The sequence below is a fragment of the Cricetulus griseus genome, assembly GCF_003668045.3.
Source record: "Cricetulus griseus strain 17A/GY chromosome 1 unlocalized genomic scaffold, alternate assembly CriGri-PICRH-1.0 chr1_1, whole genome shotgun sequence".
Taxonomy (NCBI): Eukaryota; Metazoa; Chordata; class Mammalia; order Rodentia; family Cricetidae; genus Cricetulus; species Cricetulus griseus.
In genome coordinates this window covers 58,235,001-58,259,008 of record NW_023276807.1, presented here as the reverse complement: position 1 = coordinate 58,259,008, position 24,008 = coordinate 58,235,001, and the positions used below count along the sequence as shown (strand labels likewise).

The 24,008-nt window shown below is 46.6% G+C and overlaps 1 protein-coding gene across 7 annotated transcripts in view; it reads left to right on the top strand.

Annotated features, from left to right (window-relative positions):
- Nucleotides 1–604: 604 nt before the first annotated feature.
- Nucleotides 605–24,008, top strand: part of Fgfr1 (fibroblast growth factor receptor 1) — a 55,277-nt gene continuing 31,873 nt past the window's right edge. For 5 of the 7 annotated variants that reach the window (XM_027395330.2, XM_027395336.2, XM_027395335.2 and 2 more), the window contains exons 1-2: nt 793–925; nt 12,946–13,123. In XM_027395330.2, the coding sequence (XP_027251131.1) occupies nt 13,033–13,123 (91 nt within the window). In that variant the 5' untranslated portion in view covers nt 793–925; nt 12,946–13,032. Of the gene's footprint in view, nt 926–12,945; nt 13,124–24,008 lie in introns of those variants that run through there. The other 2 variants (XM_027395333.2, XM_027395337.1) reach the window with 2 other exon arrangements.

The following is a 24,008-nucleotide window of genomic DNA, read 5'->3' as shown; positions in this document are numbered from 1 at the left end:
CCCCAAGGCACACAAGATAACCAAAGATTAAGTTGCCAAGTATTATAGCGCTAGCCCCTACCCCCGCTCCCATTTCCAAATTTCTGATCTATTCATGGCCTGAAATTCGGAAGCCCTGCAGGCGATGCTCAAGCCAGACCAGACTGTAAAGCGGCTCTGCTACGCTTCAGGCTTGTCCCGGGCTGCAGCTAGGGAACTACAAGGCCCAGCAGGCATCTGCTGGGGGAGGAGGAGGAGGTGGGACTAGAGCCGGGTGGGAGTGAGAGAGCGAGCCCTCGCGCCTCGCCGGCGCACAGCGCTCGGAGCGCTCTGCGGGTACCGTTGTGGGGCCCTCGGTAGCGGGTGGCGCCGAAGGGGAGCCGGGGCGCCGGGGCACCGGGGCAGTCACTGTGTGCCGAGGACCCGGGCTGCACAGGGAGCTGGGCCGCAACGTTCAGACTGGTCGGACACTGCTTAGCGCATTGCGGCGACCTCGCCTTTCCCGGCCGCGAGCGCGCGCGCGGCATCTGGAAAAGCAGCGGAGCCAGAGGACTTTTCTTCGCTCCCAGGGGCGCACCACACCAGTGCTGCAGTCTGTGCACACCGTAGCCCCCAGAGGGGCGATGGAACCTGGGCTGCCAGAAGCGTGAGCAGCCACCGCCGCGTTCTGGAGAGCGGGGGGCGCACGATCTGGGGACCCCCGGCGGCGGACCCGAGCCCTCCCCCCCGCCCCGCCTCCGGGACACCAGCTTCGGCTCCATTGTTCCCGCCCGGGCTGGAGGCGCCGGGCTCCGAGTGTCGCCGGGAGTCGTGCCTCGGCCGCGGAGCTCTCGCGACCCCGCCAGGACCTGAACGGAACCCGAAGACGACCGGCCCGAGCGCAAGCCATAGACACCCGCCGCGCCACGGCGAGCTCTCCAGAGGCGGGACCGCAGCGCCAAGTGAGGTAAGAGTCACCGGTGTCCGCAGAGCCGGCTGGCTGGGCGTCCCGAGCGGCCCCCGCGCTTTGCTGGCCGCAGACCGTGCCTCCCTTCTCCGATCCCCCCCACCCCACCCCAGCTCCACTCCCTCCCTGGCGCCCCGGCGCCCCTGTTCCTCCTCCCTCGGCCAGAGTCGCCGCCCGCTCCCCCTCCCCGCGCGGGGCCCGCTGCTGTTGCCCGCTGCCCAACTTTTCCGCCAACTCGCGCTCCGGAGCTGGCGAGGCAGCTGCTGCGCTCCGAGTCTAGACCCCGGCCCTCTCGGACGAGGAGAAGGCAGCAGAGGCTGTGGGTTCCCGCGGGGAGGAGGGCGGGAGTGAGCTCTGAGGTGGAGAGAGAATGTGTGTGTATGTGTGTGTGTTACGTGTGTACACTCCATCTCTTTTGGTCCTCTTGTGAGAATTCACCCCGATTCATCCGGTAGCTCTGGGCACAACACCCCACATCTGGGACCTTTTCAAGTATTTTTTCACGGCCCAGAAAGTCTGGGGTCCGGGTTGGGGGCTTGAGGAGGAAAGGAAGTGGCGGGGAAGGCTAGCTTGTCTTGGAGTATGTTGGAAGGAGGTGTCGTCACCAAATGGCTGAATCTGCTTTAGTGAAGAGCGAGCAAAGATTCCCCCTTTCCGAGGGATGGTGGTGGTGATGTTCTAGTTAAGTCTTAGACCTAGAGGACTTCTGAAGGGGTCTGGGGAAGGGGAGGGGACTGCGGGGTCTGGATCGTTCTGGGAAGTGGGGGAAGGGATGAGGGCTGGTCCGGTGTGGAGCCCTCCGCTGCCCTCCCGCTTGTTGCTTCTCTGGCCCAGACCCTCTCTCCGCTCTTTCCGCGCCTCTTCTTGTGGTGTCGCCAGTGGGATGAGACAGGCGAGTACCCATATTTTTGGAGGAATTTACTGACTTTTTTTAGTAGTGGGGTTTGCATTTACCCCCCAGTGAAGCAGCTGGACACCTTGGGAGTGCAGGGGGGAGTTCTGTCTTTCTGGGCCTAAAAGCTATTAACTCATTTGCAAAGCATTTCGACGGCGTTTTTCTCCCCTACCCAACCCCCCATTTCCCAGATGTAGCTGCCGCATCTGGTTCCGTTTCACCCTACACGGGTACACCGCAGCCACATTATTAAACATCCCTCTTCCTCCCCTCCCCCTCCTAAATTAAAGCTGAGATTCTTCCACTAGTCCTTACAACCACCACCCCTTAAAATTTTTTGAGACGTGGGGAGGAGGCTTTGGGTTGGAAGAGAAAAGAAAGTTGTGGATCGCAAGTGATTTTGGATTCCTCCACACTAGTCCCTCCTGCTGGTGGCGAGCCATGGGTGGCCGGGGGTTGTGCCAAAGAATCATCTTGGGAGATGTGGCCATAGTTCCCTGGACCCACTTGGGAGCGGCTTGCTTACTAGAGGTGGCCCTTGTCGGTGGGTCTGGGCCAAAATAGGCCTTGACGTGTACTGGAACCAAAGCATCGCCTCGCCCTTTAATTATAGTTACAGCGTCTGTCCCGTGTGGATACCGGGAGCCCACCTATCGCCACGCGTCCGGGTTCCTGGTGGGGTTCCATATTCAATGCAGGAGCAAGCAGGGTGCAGCGGCCCGAGGCGCCTTAGGTTTTCAGTGAGTTCCTTCGGTTGCTGCCCTTGGAAACTTAAAATGGAGTGTTTGGCCATTTAAACAATGACTTCAGGGCTAGGGATGGAATGTCCACTTTTTTTGCAATACTCTTTCGGGGGCGGGGACAGCAAAGCATCCAAAGGGTCCAAAGTTGGCGTCAGGGTGGGGAGATTTGGTGCCTCTCTCGCCCTCTCTAGTCTTTTAAATTGAAAACACTTCTCTGGTTTCCTCCTTGGGGCGGTAGTTTTGGAGGCTGTAATGAAATCGCACTTTCTCTAGACATGGTAATTAAGGTGACTGTTTCCTTCGCAGATGTACCCTGGTCTTCACACCTCCGGACCGGTGCTTTTTTTGGAATAGTATCTAAATTGTTTGGAATTGGCCTGAGATGGTTGAGCAGAAAGTGGCTGTTTTCCTCCCTTGGCTAGGCTCCGGGTTTTTCTGAGGCTTGTTTTAAAGCTAAGTAGCAGGGCCCCTGGGACCTGCGGGCCATGATCCAGCCAATTACCCCCACGCTGGGGTGGTGTCCCTTCCTTTCAGTGACCTAAGGCCGGCAAGCTCAGCTAATACGCGCCAACTGTACTGATGTCTCGCCTCCTTCCCTAATGGCTTGTTTACATATTTCCCCAGCTGGGACACACTTCTGAGACCCTGCTGACCCCTTAGTACTGAGTGTTTGGGGACTGAGACGCTTTCTGGGGCTTGGCTTCAGTCGGGACATTTATATATTTCATCAGTGACAAGCTACTTGAAATATGTTGCATTTACTCTTAGTCATAGCTGAGTGTCCGATTTTCAGTGATGGGCCATGGATTGAGAACCATGCGTACTTCCAATGCCAGTTTCAGAGGTTTTTTCACAATGGGAGGTTGGACAAACATAGGCATCACTTCCCTTGGTTCCAAGGTATAGTCTTAAGTGTTGTTTTCCTTGACCTGAGGCCATGAAACATATTGGAAGGTACCCTTTGAATAGCAAGTGAAGCAAAGGGACAGAAGGAACAGAGGGATATCACAGATGTCATCACTGCCTCCTTACAAAAGAAGATTAGAATACATATAGGCATCCTAAACTGGAACTAGCTTTATTCAGCGTGGTCTCCAGATGAGAAAATGGAATGGAGGAGCATTGGGTAGTCAGACTTCAACCTTGGAGACCAAAGACAATCTGTAGGCTTTGCTGCTAGTGACCTCCTTTTTCCTTATTTGTGTTATTGACCTGATGCAAGATTTGTTCATGTGAAACTTGGGGTTTAGCAGTTAGTGTCTCCAAAGGCCCTTTCATTTCATGTTTTTTTTTTTTTTAATTCTTAAGATTACATTCATTTACTCATTTATTTATATGTGTGCACATGGGTGCCATAGTGCTCCAGTGAGATCAGATAATAGGTTGCAAGAAGTGGTTTTCAGGCTGGAGAGATGGCTCAGCAATTAAAAGCACTGGCTGTAGCTGGGCAGCGGTGGTGCACACCTTTAATCCCAGCACTCAGGAAGCAGAGGCAGGCAGATCGCCCTGAGTTCGATGTCAGCCTGGTCTACAGAGTGAGTTCTAGGATAGCCAAGGCTACACAGAGAAACCCTGTCTCTAAAAACAAAAGCCAAAAACCAAAACCAAAATACTGGCTTTCATTCCAGAGGAACTGGGTTCAGTTCCTGGCGGGTATATCAGACAGTTCACAGGAAATCTATGTCTCCATAGATACCAGCACTAGCACGCATATATACACATACTTATATATGTAATTGAAAATAAAATCTTAAAAAAAAGTTGTTTCTCTTCTCCCATGTGAGTTCAAGCCGACAACCCCCACCCCAGCATCTTTCTGGCCCCAATGGCCCCTTTCCTTGCCTCCAATTTTTGTAATCTCTTTCATCCAAATGGCTGTTGAAAATGCAGCATCACTTGTCATCACTGCACTCAGGAGGATGTTTAAAGGTCAGGAGTTCAAGGCCATCCTACATGCTGAGTCTGAAGCCAGTATGGGCTTCATGAGGATGCCACTGCTTCGTCCCTGTGCTACAGGAGGAAAAGGAGTGAGAATTGACTCACTTTCATCACTTAAGAGGAGTTTAATTTCCTCTTGGGAAATTTGTCTTGCATTTCTCTTTCCCAGAACTCTGGAAGAGGTCTAGCTAAATGCACCCAAGAGTCCAGATGTGGGTCTTTAGCGAAGATGCTCGTGTTTCCAGAGGGATCAAACACCTCATATGGGATAGGATATTTGTTTTCCCCCTCAAGTCTGCATTGCTCTTAAATAGGAATTCTTTATTTACTACCACTCCTCCAGGAAGATACTTTATTTGTGGGCATAGACATGCCCCACCCCCACCCCAAGCCTGGAAATAGTGTTTACCTGGGTAAGGGATTCCAAGAATATAGCAACACTCCCCTCCTATGTCCTGTCTACAACAGTTAAGCCTCCTACATTGTTTCACTTTGCTGGGTTTTTGTTACTTGTTTTGTTTGTTGTTAGATTTATTTATGTGTATGAGTGTTTTGTCTACATTGTATATTATGTGTACCACCTGCATTTCTGGTCACTGAGGAGTTCAGAAGAGGGTGTCTAGTCTCCCTGAAACTGGAGCCACTTTGTGGTTCTGGGAACTGGACCTAGATCTTCAAGAGCAACAAGTGCAGGAAATTCTTAAGCTGTCTATCTCTCCAGCCTGTTTGTTTTTTGAGTCTGGTTCTCATATAGGCCCAGGCTGGACTCAAACTTGAAATACTCCTATCTCAGCCTCTTGAGTGTGAGATGATGATGCACACACACACACACACACACACACACACACACACACACACACACACACAATGTCCCCATACAGCTATTACTAATTTTCCAATATAAAATGTTTTTAGATACTCTTCATATGTATGAAGGCACACTGGTACACAGTCACACACAGGAATTTACTTTGTTTCAGCAGTGTTGGGGAATTGAACCCAGGGCCTTGCACTTGATAGGCAAGTAGTTTTACTGCTGAGCTAAACCCCCAGACTTGGTGCCAGTCATTTGGATACTTTTTTAACAGAGATGCAACATAAGCTCAGCCACTTGGTCTTAGAGAAACCAACAGCCAGACTCTAGGGTGTGTGTCTTCCTTTCTGAAAGCCTTTTTCTTTCTCTTAATCCCCATGCTTAACATATTTTTAATAAACGAAACTTCTTCATAAAACACGCACAATCAATTAGCATTTCTTTCTTTTATTTTTATCTATGTGTAACTGTGTGTCTGTGTCTGAGTATGAACATGTGTCACAGAACTCAGAACCTACCTCACTAGAAGGAACGACAGACGGTCCTCATCTACAGCAGAAGCTGAGTCATCTCCAGCCCCACCTTTAGCATTTCTTTTGTACCAGTTACAATTTTGTAAGCAAAACTGCCCTAGCATTTAAAAATGTTTAATAAAGTGATTATGAGGGAAAAGTTACCTCTGTTGTTAAGTTGTATCCCAATCTAAAGGGATTCATACTTCTGTATCACTGTCCTCAACTCTGGGGCCTTAGTATGTTTAGAACATTTGTTTCTCCTGTGGTGTTGTTTAGATTAGAGTGTGGCTGGTTATCACAGGGAACTGGCCGTGGCTTTTTTTTGTTGTTGTTTTTTTCTCCCTCCCTGATAAGCTAATCTTTTTTCTTGAAGAATATATGCAGGTTGAGAAACCTGGACTCCCAAATGCTCATGTCATATTGGTATTCAAAAAGTTTCAGATTGTAAAACATTTGGGATTTTACGTGTGGATCTTTTCTGGCAACGCCGATCCAAATATTCTAGAATCTGAATAACATCTGAAGCATGCGTGGTTCCAGACATTTCACAAAGAGGATCCCAGGCCTGGGTTTATTTCTTTTCAGTCTCACTTGTCTTCTTTCATTTTATTTAATATAAATGCCCACATCTTCTAGGTACATGCTGAGGGCTGAGAGTATTGGAAAAGGGCTGGTAAATTATTGGGAAATCAGAGGATGTGGCTGGGTACTAGGCAGTGTGTGGAAGCAGAGCTTTGTGAGATGGGGTTCACTGATTAGGTTGGACCTGGCCTTATTGTGGAAGAGGGACACTTGTACAGACCTGTAAATACAATGGGAGCCTCCTTAAGCTTTAGGGTGATAGCATCCTCATTTGAAAGTATTTGCGAAGAAACAGGTGAAATCCACTTTAAACTTACTTGTTTGGGTTTTAAAAATACATTGTATTCATATTATGTTTTAGTATCCCTATTATATTATTGAAATTTCTAAAATACCATCCTTTGCATGTCATCAATATAAAAAATTTGGGAGTGCTGACAATTGAACCTAGTGCTTCAAGCATGCTAAAAGTATACATTGTACCTGGTCCCAAAATGAAACAATTGGTAAGATATTTTACATCCCCCTCCCACCCCAAATATTCACCACCAGTTTCTGTTTTTTACTTCTAGCACACCCCAGTTGGCAGGAGCCGTATTTCAATAGCTCAACAGCTGCATGTGGCCAGGAGTCACTAGATTTGCTGAGTCTAGAGGGCTAAGGATGTGAAGATGAAGTGGTCAAAATACCTGTGGGAAGTCTGTGTTCTATAGGAGAGTGTTGTCAAGGAATGACTCAAAAATACAAGGAGTTTGGGGGCTGGAGAGATGGCTCAGTGGTTAAGAGCTCTGAGTCTCTTTCAGAGAATCTAGGTTTGGTTCCCAGCACCCCCATAGGGTGGCTCACAATCTCTAACTCCAGTTTCAAGGGGATCTGATACTCTCTTCTGGCCTCTGCAGGCACACACATGGTACGCAGATATACAAGCATGAAAAACAAACACATAAAAATAAATAATTCTAAATGTGTTTTTTTATTATTTTTTTGAAATACAAGTTTACTATTATTTCTTCTGTTAGACTACTGCTGTGGAGAGCAGGCTCTTCACTGTGCTGCCCACTTACTGAGCTGTAACCACCTGTGATGTAGGAAGACAAACGTTGTGGTCTCCTTCAGGTGGGAAGCTGAAGCCCGGGGTAAGCAACTGTTCCAGGGTGGCAGTACCATCAGTAAAATTGTTCGTTGACTTCTGTTCTAGAGAACAGGGAGACGAAGACTTAGGGCCTGAAGAGATGGCTCAGCTGTTAAAAGCTCTTGCTGTTCTTCAGGACTGGAGTTCCATTCCCAGGACCAACCTCCTGTTCGATATAGTATAGTATAGGGGTTATGATATCCTCTCTTGTGGACTCCTCAGGCACCCATATACATGTGCACCTACAGATACACATACACACACACACACACACAGAGAGAGAGAGAGAGAGAGAGAGAGAGAGAGAGAGAGAGAGAGATCCAAGTGTGTGCACTTGCAAGTAAATTCCTTAAGAGGAAAATGAGGAGGAGGAGGAAGGCCAAATACTTGGCCCTCAATGCATCAGCTAGTTCTCTTGCATGATTTTTAGACAGAGAGACTTGGTGTTGATAGATTCTCTATACCTTTAGAATTTGAAGGACCAAGGCCAGGTGTCCCAGGTCCTGACTTCCCACTAGATACCCTGAAGCTTCTGTTGTGAAAGTACTTTAAAAGAGACACACTCGGTTTCTTTCAAGCTGTCCCTTATAACCACCCAGATGTATTCAAGACAAATATTTTAGCTTTCCCACAAGTATGAAAACTGAGGTCCTGTGGTCTCCTCATTGCCCTCCATTGAAGACCTCTTCGTCTAGACAAATTGGGCTTTGAATTCTGGGAACCTCAACTGATAGTGGAGAGACTGGTGGGGAAACAGATGTAGCAATATGAGGAAACTGTCATGTACACCTACAAGGCTACAGGTCCCACCTACCAATCAATGAAGGAAGGAGGAAATTCCTAAGGGCTAAAATGTCAGTCTCCAGGATTCCAAGTAACATTTGGATTTGTGGTTTGTGTCACAGAATGCCCTGCAGATGTGGAGAGTGGTACATATACACAGCAGCCTTTCATTCCTGGAGTTGGTACCAGGAGGCCAAGTGTTTTTGTTGTGCAATTTGAGACCCACAGGGTAGGAGAAGGAAAGGCAGGAGAAACTCTTGTACCTCTTTTGGAAATGAGTCAGAGAGAAGGTGCCAAAAGTCTGACGTGTCTGAAATGCACTCATCACCAGGGATGAAAGGGCATAGGCTAGATACCTAGGAGGAGGTAGGTAGGCAGACATCTCAGGGGACAGAGTGACAGGTGGAAGCCGCCGTCTGCTGCAATCTAATCAATCATATCACGATGGCACCACCTCCTCCCATCCACCCTTTGTTGATACTAAAGATTTAGTAGTCAGGGTTACAGTGGAACTCAGGTTCTTGTTATCAAGTGTGCCTTTCTGGGTAACAGCCACACACTGATTAGATGTATCTTTGGAATGTGTGAGATGTGGTTTTAGAGGCATCGGATGAGAGTTACTTATATACTTGGCTTGAGATTCTGCCTGACCCTGGGTCCTGAAGGGCCCTGAGTGATTGGTTTCTAAAGGTCTTTCTGTCCACCAAAGAAACAGAATCAGGAACTTGTAATTTCTAGTATTAACTTAGATTTGTCCTTATTATCCCCTTGGTTTCTCTAGTGTATGGGAATCCTCCTGTGTGTCTTCATCAAGTGGAGAGCTAGTTTTTGTGGTTTTTTTTTTTTTTTTTTTCTCTTCTGTGTTGGAGATGAACTCAGGATCTTCCTTATGCTAGGCAGTCATTCTTCTTCTGAGCTGTATCCCAGTTAGGTGTGGCCAAATTATTTGCCTTCTCTCATCTTGAATTAATATTCCCTAAACCTGGGGATCGAGTCCTAGTGTTGCTAACAGCTCCATTTCCTTGGGCAAAGTACTTAAGTTCTTTTTTGCCCCAAAGACAAGGTTTCTCTGTGTAGCCCTGGCTGTCCTGAAACTTGATTTATAGACCAATCTGGCCTTGAACTCACAGAGATCTGCCTTCCTCTGCCTCCTGAATGCTGGGATTAAAGGCATGCACCACTACTGCCCAGTTTAAACTAGTACTTAAGTTCTTGGACCTTCAGTTTCTTCATCTCTTAGCAGAACTACTACTATCCCTTAGAAACAGAGAGGGAGGAATAAAGTAAGTTTTATAGTTGTAAATGTGTTTTACTTATATAGAGTCCACAAAGTATTCAGTAAATATTCCTTCCATTTCTAGTCCTTTTCCTAAATTCAGAAAAGAAAGAAGAAAACCAGAAGAGAAATAATTATTTCACTTTTGGTTTGAAATTATTAATTTTTATTTATTTATTTATTTTGTTAAGTCTTTGGAGACAGCTAGTGGTAGTGCATACATAAACTGCTGACCAAGATTTCGGGGGTTTTCTGGCAGCCAGGACTGACTCACTAGAGAGGGGCCCTGCCTGGTTCAGGTGGAGGCAGGGCTGAAACACCACATTAGAGCATGTTCCACAGGCAGATTCTCTAAATAGTTTAGATGGTTTCTTGGAGCATTGGAGGACAGAAAACACCTGGAAGACAGAGATGGTCACCCCACACATAGTGCCCAGCAATGTGTCACTTGGTAGATGTTTTGCCATCAATCATCTATTCTTTAGAACCGTAGGAAGTTGTTTTAAATTTTACCACCACCAGTGGGATGGCTCATCAAGGACTGCCTATCTGAGGTCAGTCCCTATAACCCGTGTAAAGGTATGAGAGAACTGACTTCATGGCGTTGTCCTCCAACTTTTGCGTATGTGCTGTGACAGACACAGTTATGTCCTCACATACACACATGCAACAATAGTAAATAAAAGAAAACATTTAAGCTGGGCGGTAGTGGTGCACGCCTTTAATCCCAGCACTCAAGAGGCAGAGGCAGGTGGATGGATCTCTGAATTTGAGACCAGCCTGTTCTACAAGAGCTAGTTCCAGGACAGCTCCAAAGCTACAGAGAAATCCTGTCTCAAAAAAACAAAACAAAAAAACAACAAAAAAAGAAAACATTTAAAATATCAAAAAAAAAAAAAATGCCTTCATAAACCTGAGAAGGGTCAAGGGCTACAGAATCCATGGCTTTAGCTAGGGCTGTTTGAGTCAGCCTCTGCAAGTCCTTGACTGTGCCTGACTGTGTGCAGGGCCCCGGTCTCCCACCTCACCCCCACTTCTCCACACATAGCTGTCAGACATCAACTGTCACCATCAACAATGTCCAGCCTCAGAGTAACTGGATATGCGTCACAGTGTCCTGTTCTGTCTTCACCCTAAGTAGTGGTAAAGTATGTGTTCTCTGGGAGGGAGGCAGGTAGAACAGGAGGTGCCGGTGATTTAGAGGCACAAAAAAAAGTCCCTGGAGAGCTGGGGATGGATCTCTGGGGTAGAACAGTTGATTAGCCTGTGAACAGCCTTGGATTCCATCTCTAGTTGGGGAAAAATGTCTTCTGGCATCTTATTGCATATGTCTAGGGAGATGTATCAGGGTTTCTATATTTCTTGTGACCTTCTTGCCTCCTGTTTCTTTTTCTTTTGTTTCTTATACAGCCCTGGCTGTTCTGAGCTCACCATGTAGACCAGGCTGGCTTTGAACTCACAGAGATGTGCCTGCCTGCCTGCCTCCCAAGTGCCACCACCACCTTCTGTGCCTTCTGTTTCTTGACTTGTTCCCCCACTCTTTTTGTTTGTTTTGTTTTGTTTTTCAAGACAGGGTTTCTCTGTGTAGCTTTGGAGGCTGTCCTAGAACTTGCTCTGTAAATTAGGCTGGCCTCACAGAGATCCACCTGTCTTGGTGTTTCCCTAGTCTTTACCTCTCTGCTTCTCACCAGATTAATTGTCCCAAATGGAATGAAGTCTTGTGTCTGGGGAGTCATCAGATTCCTGTCTCTTGAAATTGTTGCACAATCTTTAAACTTGAGGCAGGATCTGCTATTTGTTTTTTAAATTTGCACCGGTCAGCAACCATCTACTGTGTGACTGGAATTGAGGTAGCTGGGGTGGGAGGTCACACTGATCTGCCTGCTTGCTTTCTATCCCTTTTTTTTTTTTTTTTTTTTTTTGTGGCAGGGTCTCTCTATGTAGCTTTAGCTGCCCTGGAACTCGCTCTGTAGACTGAACTGGCTTTGAACTCATAGAAATCCACCTGCCTCTGCTTACTGAATGCTGCAATTAAAGGCAGCCACCACTGATCAGCTGTTACAGTCTTCTGTCTGCTTTCATATTGAGAGATAAAGGCCTTTACTCTGGGGCTTTCACAGAGGCGTAGACACCTTTGGGATCCTGAGCTGGATCTGAAGCCTGGGCCTGGGCCTGAATTGCAGCTGCACCCTCAACCTTGGTTGGGCCTTAGCCTTTGGTTGGCACAGCCGGCAAACCTTGGCCGTGGAGCCACAAATCCGATTGGGGTGGACGATGAAAGCAAGTCTGCCTTTAATTGGGATTCTTTGGTATCTTCTGCTTATCCTCCTTAGGCTTCAGAAGGGCCTTATAGCCTCAGCCAGTGCTCTCGTTGCCCTTGTATTGCTTGCCTGCATCTTAAAAGATTCCTATCTTTGTGATTGGGTTTTTTTTTTTGCGGGGGGAGATGTCGAGACAGGGTTTCTCTTGGCTGTCCTGGAACTTTCTATGTAGACTGTCCTTGAACTCAGAGATCACCTGCCTCTGTCCCAAGTGCTGGGACTAAAGGAGTGCTTCACCACACCCAGCTTTGTGACTGGGGTTTCTTGATGCCATTTCTGTGTCATTTTGGGGACTGCTTGTATATGGTGTGGTTCTTGGACTTGGCTGTGTCTACAACAACCCACATCACTGGGACCTGAGACTGCACAACACTTTTTTTCAAGCCCTTGGCCACAATATGGCTCTTTGGGACTTTCCTGAGTTCCTTCACTTCCTCCCACAAATGAGCAACACTTTTATCTTGAAGGACTTAATGGCGACAGTTCCACCCAGCTTGGCAACTTAGTCTCTACTCAAAACACAGCTGTAGAATTGAATGGTGGAACCCAGCTTCTCATCACTGTAACAAAATGCCTGAGGTAATCAACTTAAAAAGAGAAAAGGTTTTGTAGGTTTCAGCCCCTGGTTGACTTGCTTTTGAGCACATAGTGGGATGAAGAAGATGTCTTCAGAGCTTGCTCGGGGCTGTTCATTCACTCATGGCCAGGAACACAAAGAGCAAGGAGGGATGGGAGACTGGATTTCTGTAACCCTCTTCAAGGGCATGTCCCCAAATGGCTTAAAACCTTCCGTGAGGGTCATCACCTCCTCAAAGGACTCCTTTGGGGGACAAGCTGTATTATGAGCATAAGCCTGTTACCTTTGATTCTGTGATGATCTAGGCTCAATTCCCTTTGCCCCCTAAAAAGAGCTTAGTTATTTCAAGCATCCTTCTGGGCAGGCCGGCAATGCACACGATGGCATTTCTTTTCCTTAACCCCCATGCCCAACTTGTATTATAGCTGTTGTTTCTTTCCCCAGAGTCAGCTTGAGAAGCCAGATCAAGCTCAAGTTGAGTATCCATGGAGGTGTGGAGCCTTGTCACCAACCTCTGAGTGCAGAACTGGGATGTGGAGCTGGAGGTGCCTCCTCTTCTGGGCTGTGCTGGTCACAGCCGCACTCTGCACAGCCAGGCCAGCCCCGACCTTGCCTGAACAAGGTAAGACAACAGGCTGTGAAGGTCAAGTGGACCCCTGAGTTGAGGAAACAAAGGTGGGGGGCTGCTAGAAAGACTTCCTCCTTGGAGGAGCAAAGGGCTCCTTTCCCAGTGGTAAAATGCCTAAAACATCTGGGCTGATTTGGCCTTGGATATACATACATACATACATACATACATACATACATACATACATACATACATATATCAGAGGTAGAGATCATGAAGCCTGGTGAAATCCACTTGCCAGAGGTGAGGTACTTGGGATAGTTTATGCTTTTTTTTCTGGAGAAACAATGTAATTAGGTCTTTAACTCAAGTGATCGTGAAAAGTGATGTGTTGCAGTGAGAAAGAGTGTCATGAATATAGATTTAGAGGAGACATTCTAGAATAAGAAGAGCTTGATAATTGACCTCGCCTTTCAGAAAGCTGTTCCAGAGACACATCTTCTATAGGGTGAGCAGTCACAAACACACACCCTTTTGGACTTTGTCTTCCAGTTCTTGTTTGGGGGCTTGATGGACACTTTGCTTTGGAGGTGGCCTGTTTGAGGGACTTGGAGGAGACTGAGAACCAGGAGGGATCATGGGACATTATGAGGCCCCCTGGCCTGTGATGTGTTGTTGTAAGTCCCCAGAGGTTGTTCCTGCTGCTCATAAGATACTTGATGGCTTCCGAGGGACTTGGAGGATAAACGTTGGGATATCTCTGCTGTCAAAAGGCAGTGAGTGTGGCTTGAGAGTTAGTGGCTAGTGACAGAGAAGGCTTGAAAATAGTGGGCCAAAGGCTTGTGACAGTGGTGGCTGTGTTTACAGGGCTGTCATTCTAAGCTGTCAGGGACCTGTTTGATGACCTGTGGGTACAGATGGTGGTGAGAGAGGGGCAGGGAAAAGTGTGGGACTTTCTAGATGGTGCAGTGGCTGAAATAGGAATGTTCTGTGTTGCAGTCAGTAGCACAACCAAAGATATACATGAGCTAGAACATGCTGGAGACTCGAGAGGACCTCTCTACCTATAAGGAGGTTGTCACCAAGCAGTGGGGAGGCAATACATATGAAGCAGACTTTATTTATTTATTTATTTATTTATTTATTGAAGATTTATTTATTTTTATCTTATGTAGTTGAGTGTTTTGCCTGCTCCTATGTATGTGTGCTGCATGTTATCTTTGTTACACACAGAAACCAAAAGTGGGTGCTAGGAACCCACTTCCCTCTGCAGGAACAGCAAGTGCTCTTAACTGCTGAGCCATCTCTCTAGCCCCTAGCAGACTAGTTAAGCGACACAGTGAAGTTGTAAGAGAATGCAATGGAAATGTCATGCAGAGAACTCAGGAGTGCCTAGAAAGTCGGGGTCTTTCTGCCCAGGGTGGCACATGCCTTGAATCCCAATACCTGGAGGCAGATTTCTGTGAGTCTGAGGTCAGTTTGGCCTGTATAGCCAGCTGGTACTACACAGATTCTGTCTCAAAAGAAAAAAAGAAAGCAGGGGTCTTTAATCTTTTTGTTTTTGACATAGGATCTTGCGGTATAGCCCTAGCTGATCTCCTGACCCTCTTGCCACAGCCTTGTGAGTGCTGGGATTACAGGTGTTTACTCTGTAATCTTACCTTAGGGTACCAAGGTACAGGTATCCAAGGGGGTTAATAAAGGCCATTCAGGGTGGAGAAGAATGAGCGAGCTATGAAGTCAGGAGGCTTAAGAAGTTATGGACTGCGGTATTGCTCAGTGAGTAAATAACTGTGGAAGGTAACACCTGGCAAAACTGGAAGGCTTGCATCTTGCAAAGGTACTTAGTATATTTAAGTGGTTCTTGCTGAGAAATTGGAAGTTTACTGACTTGATCCCGTTTTCAGAAAGTTGGCTTGCATTATGTGACAAATCATTAAAATGGAAACAATAATAAAGGATTAAATGTCACAATACAGATAAAACACTTCCACGTAAAGTGTGAGGAGCTATTATTGCATCTGCCACTGTTGTCACGAAGACAAGATAGAAGGTTGTGTTGAATGTCAGTCAGAGCGAATGAGACTGGGAACCAGGGATAGTAATGGCATTCTAGAAATAGAATCAATCCATGGGTTTACGTGGTTAAATGCCAACTCCTCTTCCTACCCCCTTCTCAGCCTCCATCTCTTTCTCTTCCTTTATCTAACAGACTCTTTGCAGCCCAAGAAAGGAAAGTGGCAGGCAGGCAGTTTGCTGGATAGTCCTCACGGGAGGAATTTAAGTGAGAGGAGGTGGCGAGAGTGTGTGTGTGTGTGTGTGGGGGGGGTGTCGTTGAAGCTGCTGAGTGTCGACCCAGCATAGGACAGGAAGCAGTGACAATGCAGTGATGGAGGTTGGAGCTAGGGGACAGAAGATCTTTGATTGTTTGATTGGTTGGTTTTTATTTTTTTATTTTTTCAAGATAGGGTTGGTTTCTCTATGTATCCCTGGCTGTTCTGGAACCCACTCTGTAGACCAGGTTGGCCTCTGCCTCCTGAGTGCTAGGATTAAAGAAAGCCGTGTGCCCCCAACTCCTGGTACAGAAATTGTTCTTGGAACAGACGGAGGGGTAGGAGAAGTGGGGGAAGGCTAGTAGGCTGTACAGGAGTCAAGACTGGTTAGCTCATTGATGTATAATTTATGTAGTATAAAATATGTCAATTTTAGACAGGTTTTCATAAGTGCTACACCCCATGTAACTATCACCTCAGGCAAGAGATCAGTTTGTCATTGCAAAAGCTTTTCCCAGGCTCCTTCCTTACAGTCTCTCACTTGCTTCCTGTTTGTTACATACATTAGTTTTTCTTGTTCATGTAATGAATGAAATTTTGTGAATCTATTAACCTATGATACCCACATGGGTCATTGTATTATTTCATATCTTTTCTAATTTTATTTGTGACAGAATGTCACTGTATAGCCCTGGATGTCCTGGAACTTACTACACAGAACATACTACTGCTACATAGGCTGACCTGGAACTCACAGAGATCTACCTGCCTCCGCCTCCATATGCTGGGATTAAAGGCTTATGCCACCACACCCTGCTCCTGGGGGACACTGGGGGTGGGGGGTGGCATTTTGACAGAACATGAGAACTACTGGAACTGTGATGTCACAGGAATAGTTTCTCTTCGTGTTGTGTAAACTCTTGGAACCTCACAGACATGCAGCATATTGTAGTCTTGGCCACGCTGATTATTAAGTAATGCTGCTATTGTCTTCAAAAACAATTGCAGTCTATGTGAAAAAGATTGGTTCACAAGTTGAAAACAAACCATCCCAAACCGTGCCTGCACTGAGAGCTTTGGAAAGGCTTCCAGGGAAGGGGGGAGAGAGATGGCAGCCCCTCCCCTGCCCGAACGCAATCCTGGCCGCCTCTGCAAACGCCCCTGGGGGACCTGCGAGGCCTGCAGTTTCTGGCTGTCCTTACAAAGTTGATTTAATAAGGGTTCCAGGAAAACCAGTCTCCCCCCTTCTCTCCCTCTCCTTCCTTCTCCCGTTTGCCATATTACCGAGTCTAAGTTTGTTTCAGATCAGGCTTTGAGGTTTGTTGGCAAAATGAATCTGGGACACAGGCCCAGGGGCCGAATACCCTCTTTCCAAAGATAAGAACCAGTTTAGGCCATCTGGGCTTGAGGAAGGCCATTTGCATGTGTTTTTCTCTGAGAACAGAACTGAGGGATCAGTGAGTGGCTCCATCCAAACTTTGCAAGGCCACCACTTGTGACCATTGGGGTGGTGGCCTTTCCTTCCCTTTTTTCTGAGCACCCTAGATGGACCAGAAAGTGTGAGACTTCTAGTCTTGAAACACTTTCCTTCATCCACAGAAACCTGCAACTCATAAGCAGTTTTAATGGCTGAGGTTTTTACAGCTCCTCCCACCCACTCAGATTTGAGGGAGTCTGGTGGCTGGTGGAAGGGAGGAGAGGTTACATTTAATGGAAAAGCTGCACGTCTCTGTTGCTGGCTGCAGGCCGCCTGAGTACCACAAAGCGGGGCTTTGTCCTTGTTCTGCAGAAACCTGTGCCTATGGGGACAGGCAGAGGCTGCCAGAATCTGGCCCTGGTAGCCCTCCCACCGCCCAGCTCACCAGGGGTCCTGAGGTACCTTTGGTCCTAGAGGGTGTGCATTTCAGCTGAGCTGCCTGGGATCCTAGCTTGGTATGACTAATAGGCATGCTGTAGTCCCACCACATTAGCCTGTTGGTGTGGCTTGAGGAACAGTGTCACATAGCTGACCTGGAACACGTGGGGGAATACACCCTCACCACACCCCACCCCCGGTAAAATTTCTTGTGAAAAGACCGTGTTGTTTCTAATTCACACTGGATGATAGAGGATCCCAGATGGCTAGGGGAATTATATGACCCCCTCACACACACCCCTGCTCAATTGAGGGTCTAGTTTAGGTCTGAGAAGTCTGAGGTGTGTCCTAAGCTGCCAGGATTCCCTGAAGGACATACCTTGTCACACGCGCACACCCTCTCTCCCCTGAGGTGGTACCGCTAGTGGATGCTGGCGGGTGGTGGAAGGCAGTACTCAGCCTGTGAGAGAATGTGAAGGCACTCACATGTCCTGCTCAACAGCAAGGCCCGGGCAGCAGAGCCGCTCAAGGCTGTGTTCTTGGCTCAGGCTTCTGCATTGCTGCGCCATTAGCCTCACTGATTTTCCACTCTGGCTTTGCCAGCCGCTCCCCAAAGTCAGGGAGGAGGAATTTCTCAGGGAAGAAAGAACAAATGGTTATCCAGAGGACTTGCTGTTGGTGGGGGCTGGGAGGGAGCCCATACAAAGAATCAAGCTGGAATTCTGTCACCTGGGACTACCTGTGGGGAAGGAAGAACTGGAGGGAGCTGAATTCTGCAAGAGTGGGTCAACAGGGCCCCAGCAAGGGGTCAACCCTGTCAACTGGGAGCAGGGTGACTCTGGGTTGTAATGTGTGGACTTGGAGAAGTGAGGAATCATTATCCAGGAGGTGAGGGCCAGGTCACAGAGCCTGACCAGCAGCCATGCCCTGTTTTTTCCAGGGCCTCGTTCCTCTAGGCTATTGGAAAGTCTGGCCCCCGTCCCCTGGACAACACCTTTACTTCCCTCTTCCAAGGAACCTGGAAATGAAACAACTTTTTGTCCCCTAACAGGGAGACACCCAGCTGCTCTCTCTCTTCTCAGTTTTTTTTTGTTTTTTGTTTTTTTGTTTTTTTTTTTGTTTTTTTTGTTTTTTGTTTTTTTTTTTTGTCGTTGTTCAGCTACCTGGGTTTTCTGCTTCTAGAAGATGGCCATACCTTCAAAGACCTTTATGTCTGCCTATCCTACTCCAGCCCTCTTCTCTGGGGTTAGCTGAAAGTTAACTGCTTTAGCTGGGCTCCTAAGGGCCTCTGGGGGCAAACTCTTAAGAAATTCCCTTAGGTTCTCAACCTGTGGGTTGTGACCCCCACAGGGTTTTAATATCAGATGTTTACATAATGTTAACAGTAGCAAAATTACAGTTATGAAGTAGCAATGAAATCATGTTATGGTTGGGGGTCACCACACCATGAGGATCTGTGTTAAAGGGTGGCAGCTTTAGGAAGGTCGAGAACCACTGCCTCTGACTTTCATTTTGCAGTCTACCTGTGATGTGACTAGTAGGGAAAAATGGTTTTCTGGGCCGTCTTCATGGCTATGCTGCCAGTAGAGCGCTGGCCTTGAGTATCTGCCCTCACATTGCCCCTGATCTGGTCTTTGACTAATACCAGTGTCCTTTCCCCCTTACCACATGGTCCCTGCCATCTTCATACTGAGCAAGGCTGGAGAGAGGGTTCTTATCCCTGAGTTGCTGTGCCTCCTGGGATGGCTTGTGTAAGAGAGGTGATTCAGGGGCAGTGGCCCTCTTGGTTAGCCTGAAAGCAGCGGCTTCCCAGACCCTGAACGTGTAGGCAAAGTAGGTGAGAGGGCCTGGCAGTTCAGCAAAATGTAGACTCGCTGCCCGTGAGCATGGGTAGAAAACACCAGTACTGAAATTTCAAATGGTTAATTAGCAAAGACAATTGTGTCCAGATCTAACCCCAGTGTTCTCTAACAGTGACTGCTAGACTCTGGCAATCACCGGCCCATTCCTTTACTGGTTCCCATCCATCTATCCAAATATGTCCCTGTTTTCCTTGAATGTAATGTAACATGCATCTTATACACGACCATTTGCTTCCATGTCATTTTATGTGTATGGGTGTTTACTATGTGCATGCAGTGCCTGTGGAGGCCAGAAAAGGGTGTCACCCCCTGAAACTGAAGTTACAGACTGTTGGAGCTAGGAAAAATGGAACCAGGGTCTTCTGCAAAAGCAACAAGTGCTTTTAACCATTGAGCATCACTCTGGCCCTATGTCTCCATATTATGAATGAATCCCAGGCCCTCTTTTTTTATTTTGTAGTCATCCAATGCTTACTTTATTCTGCAGTACAGTGTAATTTTTTTTTTTCTTTTTGGAATGTCATCCCTACCCCACCCCAGGCTTTGTATATACTAGGTAAATGATCCTATTTATTCCACTAGAACAAAGATCTGTGCCATTGAAAAGAATGTCTTTACTATTTGTTTTTGTAAGAGGGGGTTCTCATGTAACCCAGACTCATTTTGAACTCAGTATGTAGCAAAGGCTGATCCTGCAATTACATATGTGTGGGACCACACTCTTTAAGAACATTGTTTTGGGGGGCTGGAGAGATGGCTCAGAGGTTAAGAGCTCTTCCAGGGGTCCTGAATTCAATTCCCAGCAACCACACGGTGGCTCACAACCATCTGTAATGAGATCTGGTGCCCTCTTCTAGCCTGTAGGGATACATGCAGGCAGAACATTCTATACATAATAAATAAAAATAGAAAAAAAATCTCTCTCTCTCTCTTTTTTTTTTTTTTTTTTTTGTTTTTTTTTGAGACAGGGTTTCTCTGTGGCTTTGGAGGCTGTCCTGGAACTAGCTCTTGTAGACCAGGCTGGTCTTGAACTCACAGAGATCCACCTGCCTCTGCCTCCCGAGTGCTGGGATTAAAGGCGTGCACCACCAACGCCCGGCTGAAAAAAAAATCTTAAGAAAAAAAGAAGAACATTGTTTTGTTTGATTTGATTTGGTTTCTCAAGACAGTGTTTCTCTGTGTAGCAGCCCTGGCTGTCCTGGAACTCACTCTATAGACCAAGCTGGTCTGGAACTCACAGAGCATCCATTCACCTATGCCTCCTGAGTGCTGGGATTAAAGACTTGAGCTACCACGCCTGGCTAAAAACATTGTTTTGATGGGATGTAGTTCATACCTTTAATTCTAGTACTTGGAAAGACAGTGGCAGGTGTATTTCTGTGAGTTCAAGGCCACCTTTGTTTTTTGACAGAGGTCTTGTTACACTGTAGCCCAGGCTAGCCTTAGAACTCATTATGTAGTGTAAACTCACTGTAGTTCTCTGGCTTCAGCCTCCTGAGAGCTGAAATTATAGTGTGACTCACCACACCCAGCTAAACACTTTTTTTTTTTTTTTTTTTGTGTGTGTGTGTGTGTGTGTATACACATTGTTCCTACACCAGAAGAGAGCACCAGATCTTATTATAGATGGTTTCGAGCCACCCTGTGGTGGTGCTGGGACTTGAACTCAGAACCTCTGGAAGAGCAGCCAGTGCTCTAAACCTCTGAGCCATCTCTTCAGCCCCATAAACATATTTTCCTACAAATAAAATTTGCCTATGCAGCCAAGGGAGGTTACCTTAAAAAATGTTTTACTTCTTTTTTTTTTTTTTTTTTGACATGGTGTCACACACCTTTAATCCCAGCACCCTGGAAGGAGAGGCAGGTGGATCTCTGTGAGTTCGAGGCCAGCCTGGTCTACAGTGTAAGTTCCAGGACAGCCAGGGCTGCACGGGAGTGGGTGGGGCAGGGTGGTGGGGGTGGTGTGTGTTCTTGTCCTTCTGCATGCTTGCACAGGGGTGCAGCAGCCAGAAGTCCTCTCTGGGTGTCTTCCTCATTTGAGGCAGGGTCTCTCTATTGAACCTGAAGCTCACCACCAATTAGGCTACACTGGCTAGCCAGCAAGTCCCAGGGGTCCTCCTGTCCACCCTCCCAGTGTGGGGGGAGGCTGGCTCCCTGCTGTGTCCAGCTCTTTACATGTAAGTGTTGGCATCAGGGCTTATGTGGAAAGCACTTTTACTTGAGCACCTCCCCAACCTTTGTTTTTAATTTTTTTATATTTATTTTTATTTTCATTGGTGTTTTGCCTGCATGTATCTCTGTGTAAGGCTGTCAGATCTTGGAGTTCAGACAGTTGTGAGCTGCCTTGTAGGTGCTGGGAATCTAACCCAGGTCCTCTGGAAGCGCAATCAGTGCTCTTAATCATTGAGACATCTCTCCAGCTCCCATTTTAAAGTTTTTGATTACATTCCTATATCAAATTACTCTTTAGAAGTAGTACCAGTAAAATTCTTTTAGAATAATATTAAATGCTACTTTGTGGCATCTTTACACTTTCATACTTTCCATGTTTGCATCTTTATGATGATCCCATTGACAGTTTTTAGTCTCATAACTAAAGGGGTATATTGAGGTTTGGGAAGTCCGGTAACTTGCCTAAAGTTAGACATTTGGTGAATGTCTAACTTTACTACAATTTTGCTTTATTTATTTCAGTATGGTATTGTGCTTATCCTCATATCAAACTGAAATTCAGACAAAGAAACACGAATCCCTGGGGAGTCTGACTTCACCTTTCTTTGAGATCCCTGCCTTGTGCTGATTTTCTTGACATTCTGAGGCTATTCAGACTGACCTTAAACTAGGAATTCCACTGCCTGGGCCTCTCCAAATAGTAGGATACCCTCTATAGTCATTCCTTTCTGTAAGGTTTTTCATCAATCACAGGTCTGTGAAGTGCCATAAAAAACGTGGTTTCCAAGTCTACAGTCATCCGTAGGACAAAACTTGCCTTTTGCATACTAACATAGAGACTTCAAACTTGGGAAAGGTATAGTCAGGGGTCCCCAAAGTGTCAGCTAGCACAGTAGAGTTGGTTCATAGGTCAAGCTTTATTAAAGATTTGTAAAATGTGTAGTTTATGTGCATGAGTGTTTTTGCCTGTGTGCATGTTAAGTGTACCACATGCCTGGTGCCCTTGGAAGCCAGAAGTCAGTGGATCCCTGGAACTGGAGTTACAGACAGTTCCCTGGGTCCTCTGCAAGAGTGGCAAGTGCTCTTAACTGCTGAGCCATCTCTCTCCAGCCGCTAACCGGTGTAAAAACTGTGATTGGAGAGAGGGAGGCAGAGGACTACATATTAAGTTTCAGGCTGGCTAGGGATATATATCAAGACCTTTTCTCAAAAAGCAGTCAAGGCTGGGCATAGTGGGGCGTGCCTTTAATCCCAGCACTGAGGTGGAGCTGTGAGTTAGAGGCCAGTCAGTGAGACCGTGTCAAAAAGAAAAAAACAGGGGTGGATTAGAATCAAGGCCAGCCCTGGCATCACCTAATCTCAGCAGAGGCATACAGAGTTCTAGGCCAGCCTCGTCTATATTATGATCTCTGGGTCAGTCAAGTCTATATAGTGAGACTCTGTCTTTAAAAAACCCAAGGACCAGAGCTGGAGAGAGAGCCCAGAGATTAAAATGTACTGGCAGCTCTCATGGAGGACCTTGTTTCGATTTCTACACCCACATGATGGCGTGCCACCAACAGTAAGTAACTCCAGTTCTAGGGGACCTGATGCCTCTTCTTACATGTGGTGCACATACATACTCTCTGGCATACATGTATACACATAAAATTAAATAAAACAACAACAAAGCATGGACCAGTAAAATGGTTCGGTGGGTAAGTGTACTTGATTACCTGAATTCAGTCTCCAAGACTCATGTGGTGGAAGTAGAGACCCTCTGACATCTTACTTGTGTGCCTTGGTATGCCAGCCCCCACTCCACACAGCAGTGCCCTGGGAAGAGAATACAATGTATTGAAATTTAGTAACTGTCTTTCCCACTTTTGTCATTTGGATTTTAAAAGGAAAAGTGAATAGTCTGAGGGTCCCCCTCATGAATGCTTGAGTGGGTCCCTTCTGCCCTCACCATGGGTCAGGCTTAGTTTTGGCCAGCATTAACCTTTTGTTGTTGTTTTGCTTAGTTTTGGTTTTTTGAGACAAGGTCTCTTGATGCAGTCCTAGCTTTCCTGGAACTTGCTATGTAGGCCAGGCTGGCCTCAAACTCATAAAGATTCTTCTGCCTCTTATCTTGGGGGGTGCTGGCATTAAAAGAATGTACCACCACACCTGGAGAATTAACGTTTAATAGACTTGCAGATACAATGAAGAACTAATTTAGGGAGTGATGTTTGAAGCCCACATAAGATGGCCTTTTGCTCAAAGAAAAGGGGTACATTGCTTATCTGTAGCCTGTATCTATTAGTATATATTATGTTTGAATATATAGATATTTAAATTTATTTGCTGCCTTAATGATGTTCTGAGAAATGTATTATGAAGAGATTTGGTCATCATGCAAACAAGATAGACTGTTCTTACAAACTTTTGTAATTGTAGCCCACCACACACCTAGGTCAGCAGATAACCGGCTGGGTTTCCTTCTTCACCATGTGAGTTCCAGGGTCTGAATTCAGGTAGTCAAGCCTAAAATCAAGCCTATAATTGTTTTATATGTAGCAGGTTACATTCTAAAGTAATGATTAAAAAGTGTAGCATAGTCAGATCTGAGATGGCTCATCAGGGAAAATGCTTGCTGTGTGCAAGCCTGGGGAATCACTTGCTGGCTGAATTCAGTCCCCAGAACTCCAACTCCACAGAGTTGTCCTTTGGCTTCCACAGGCACAGGGGGGCACTGTGCACATACATAATGATAGATAGTAAGTAATTTTTAAAGATGCTTTCAGTACATCTAACCT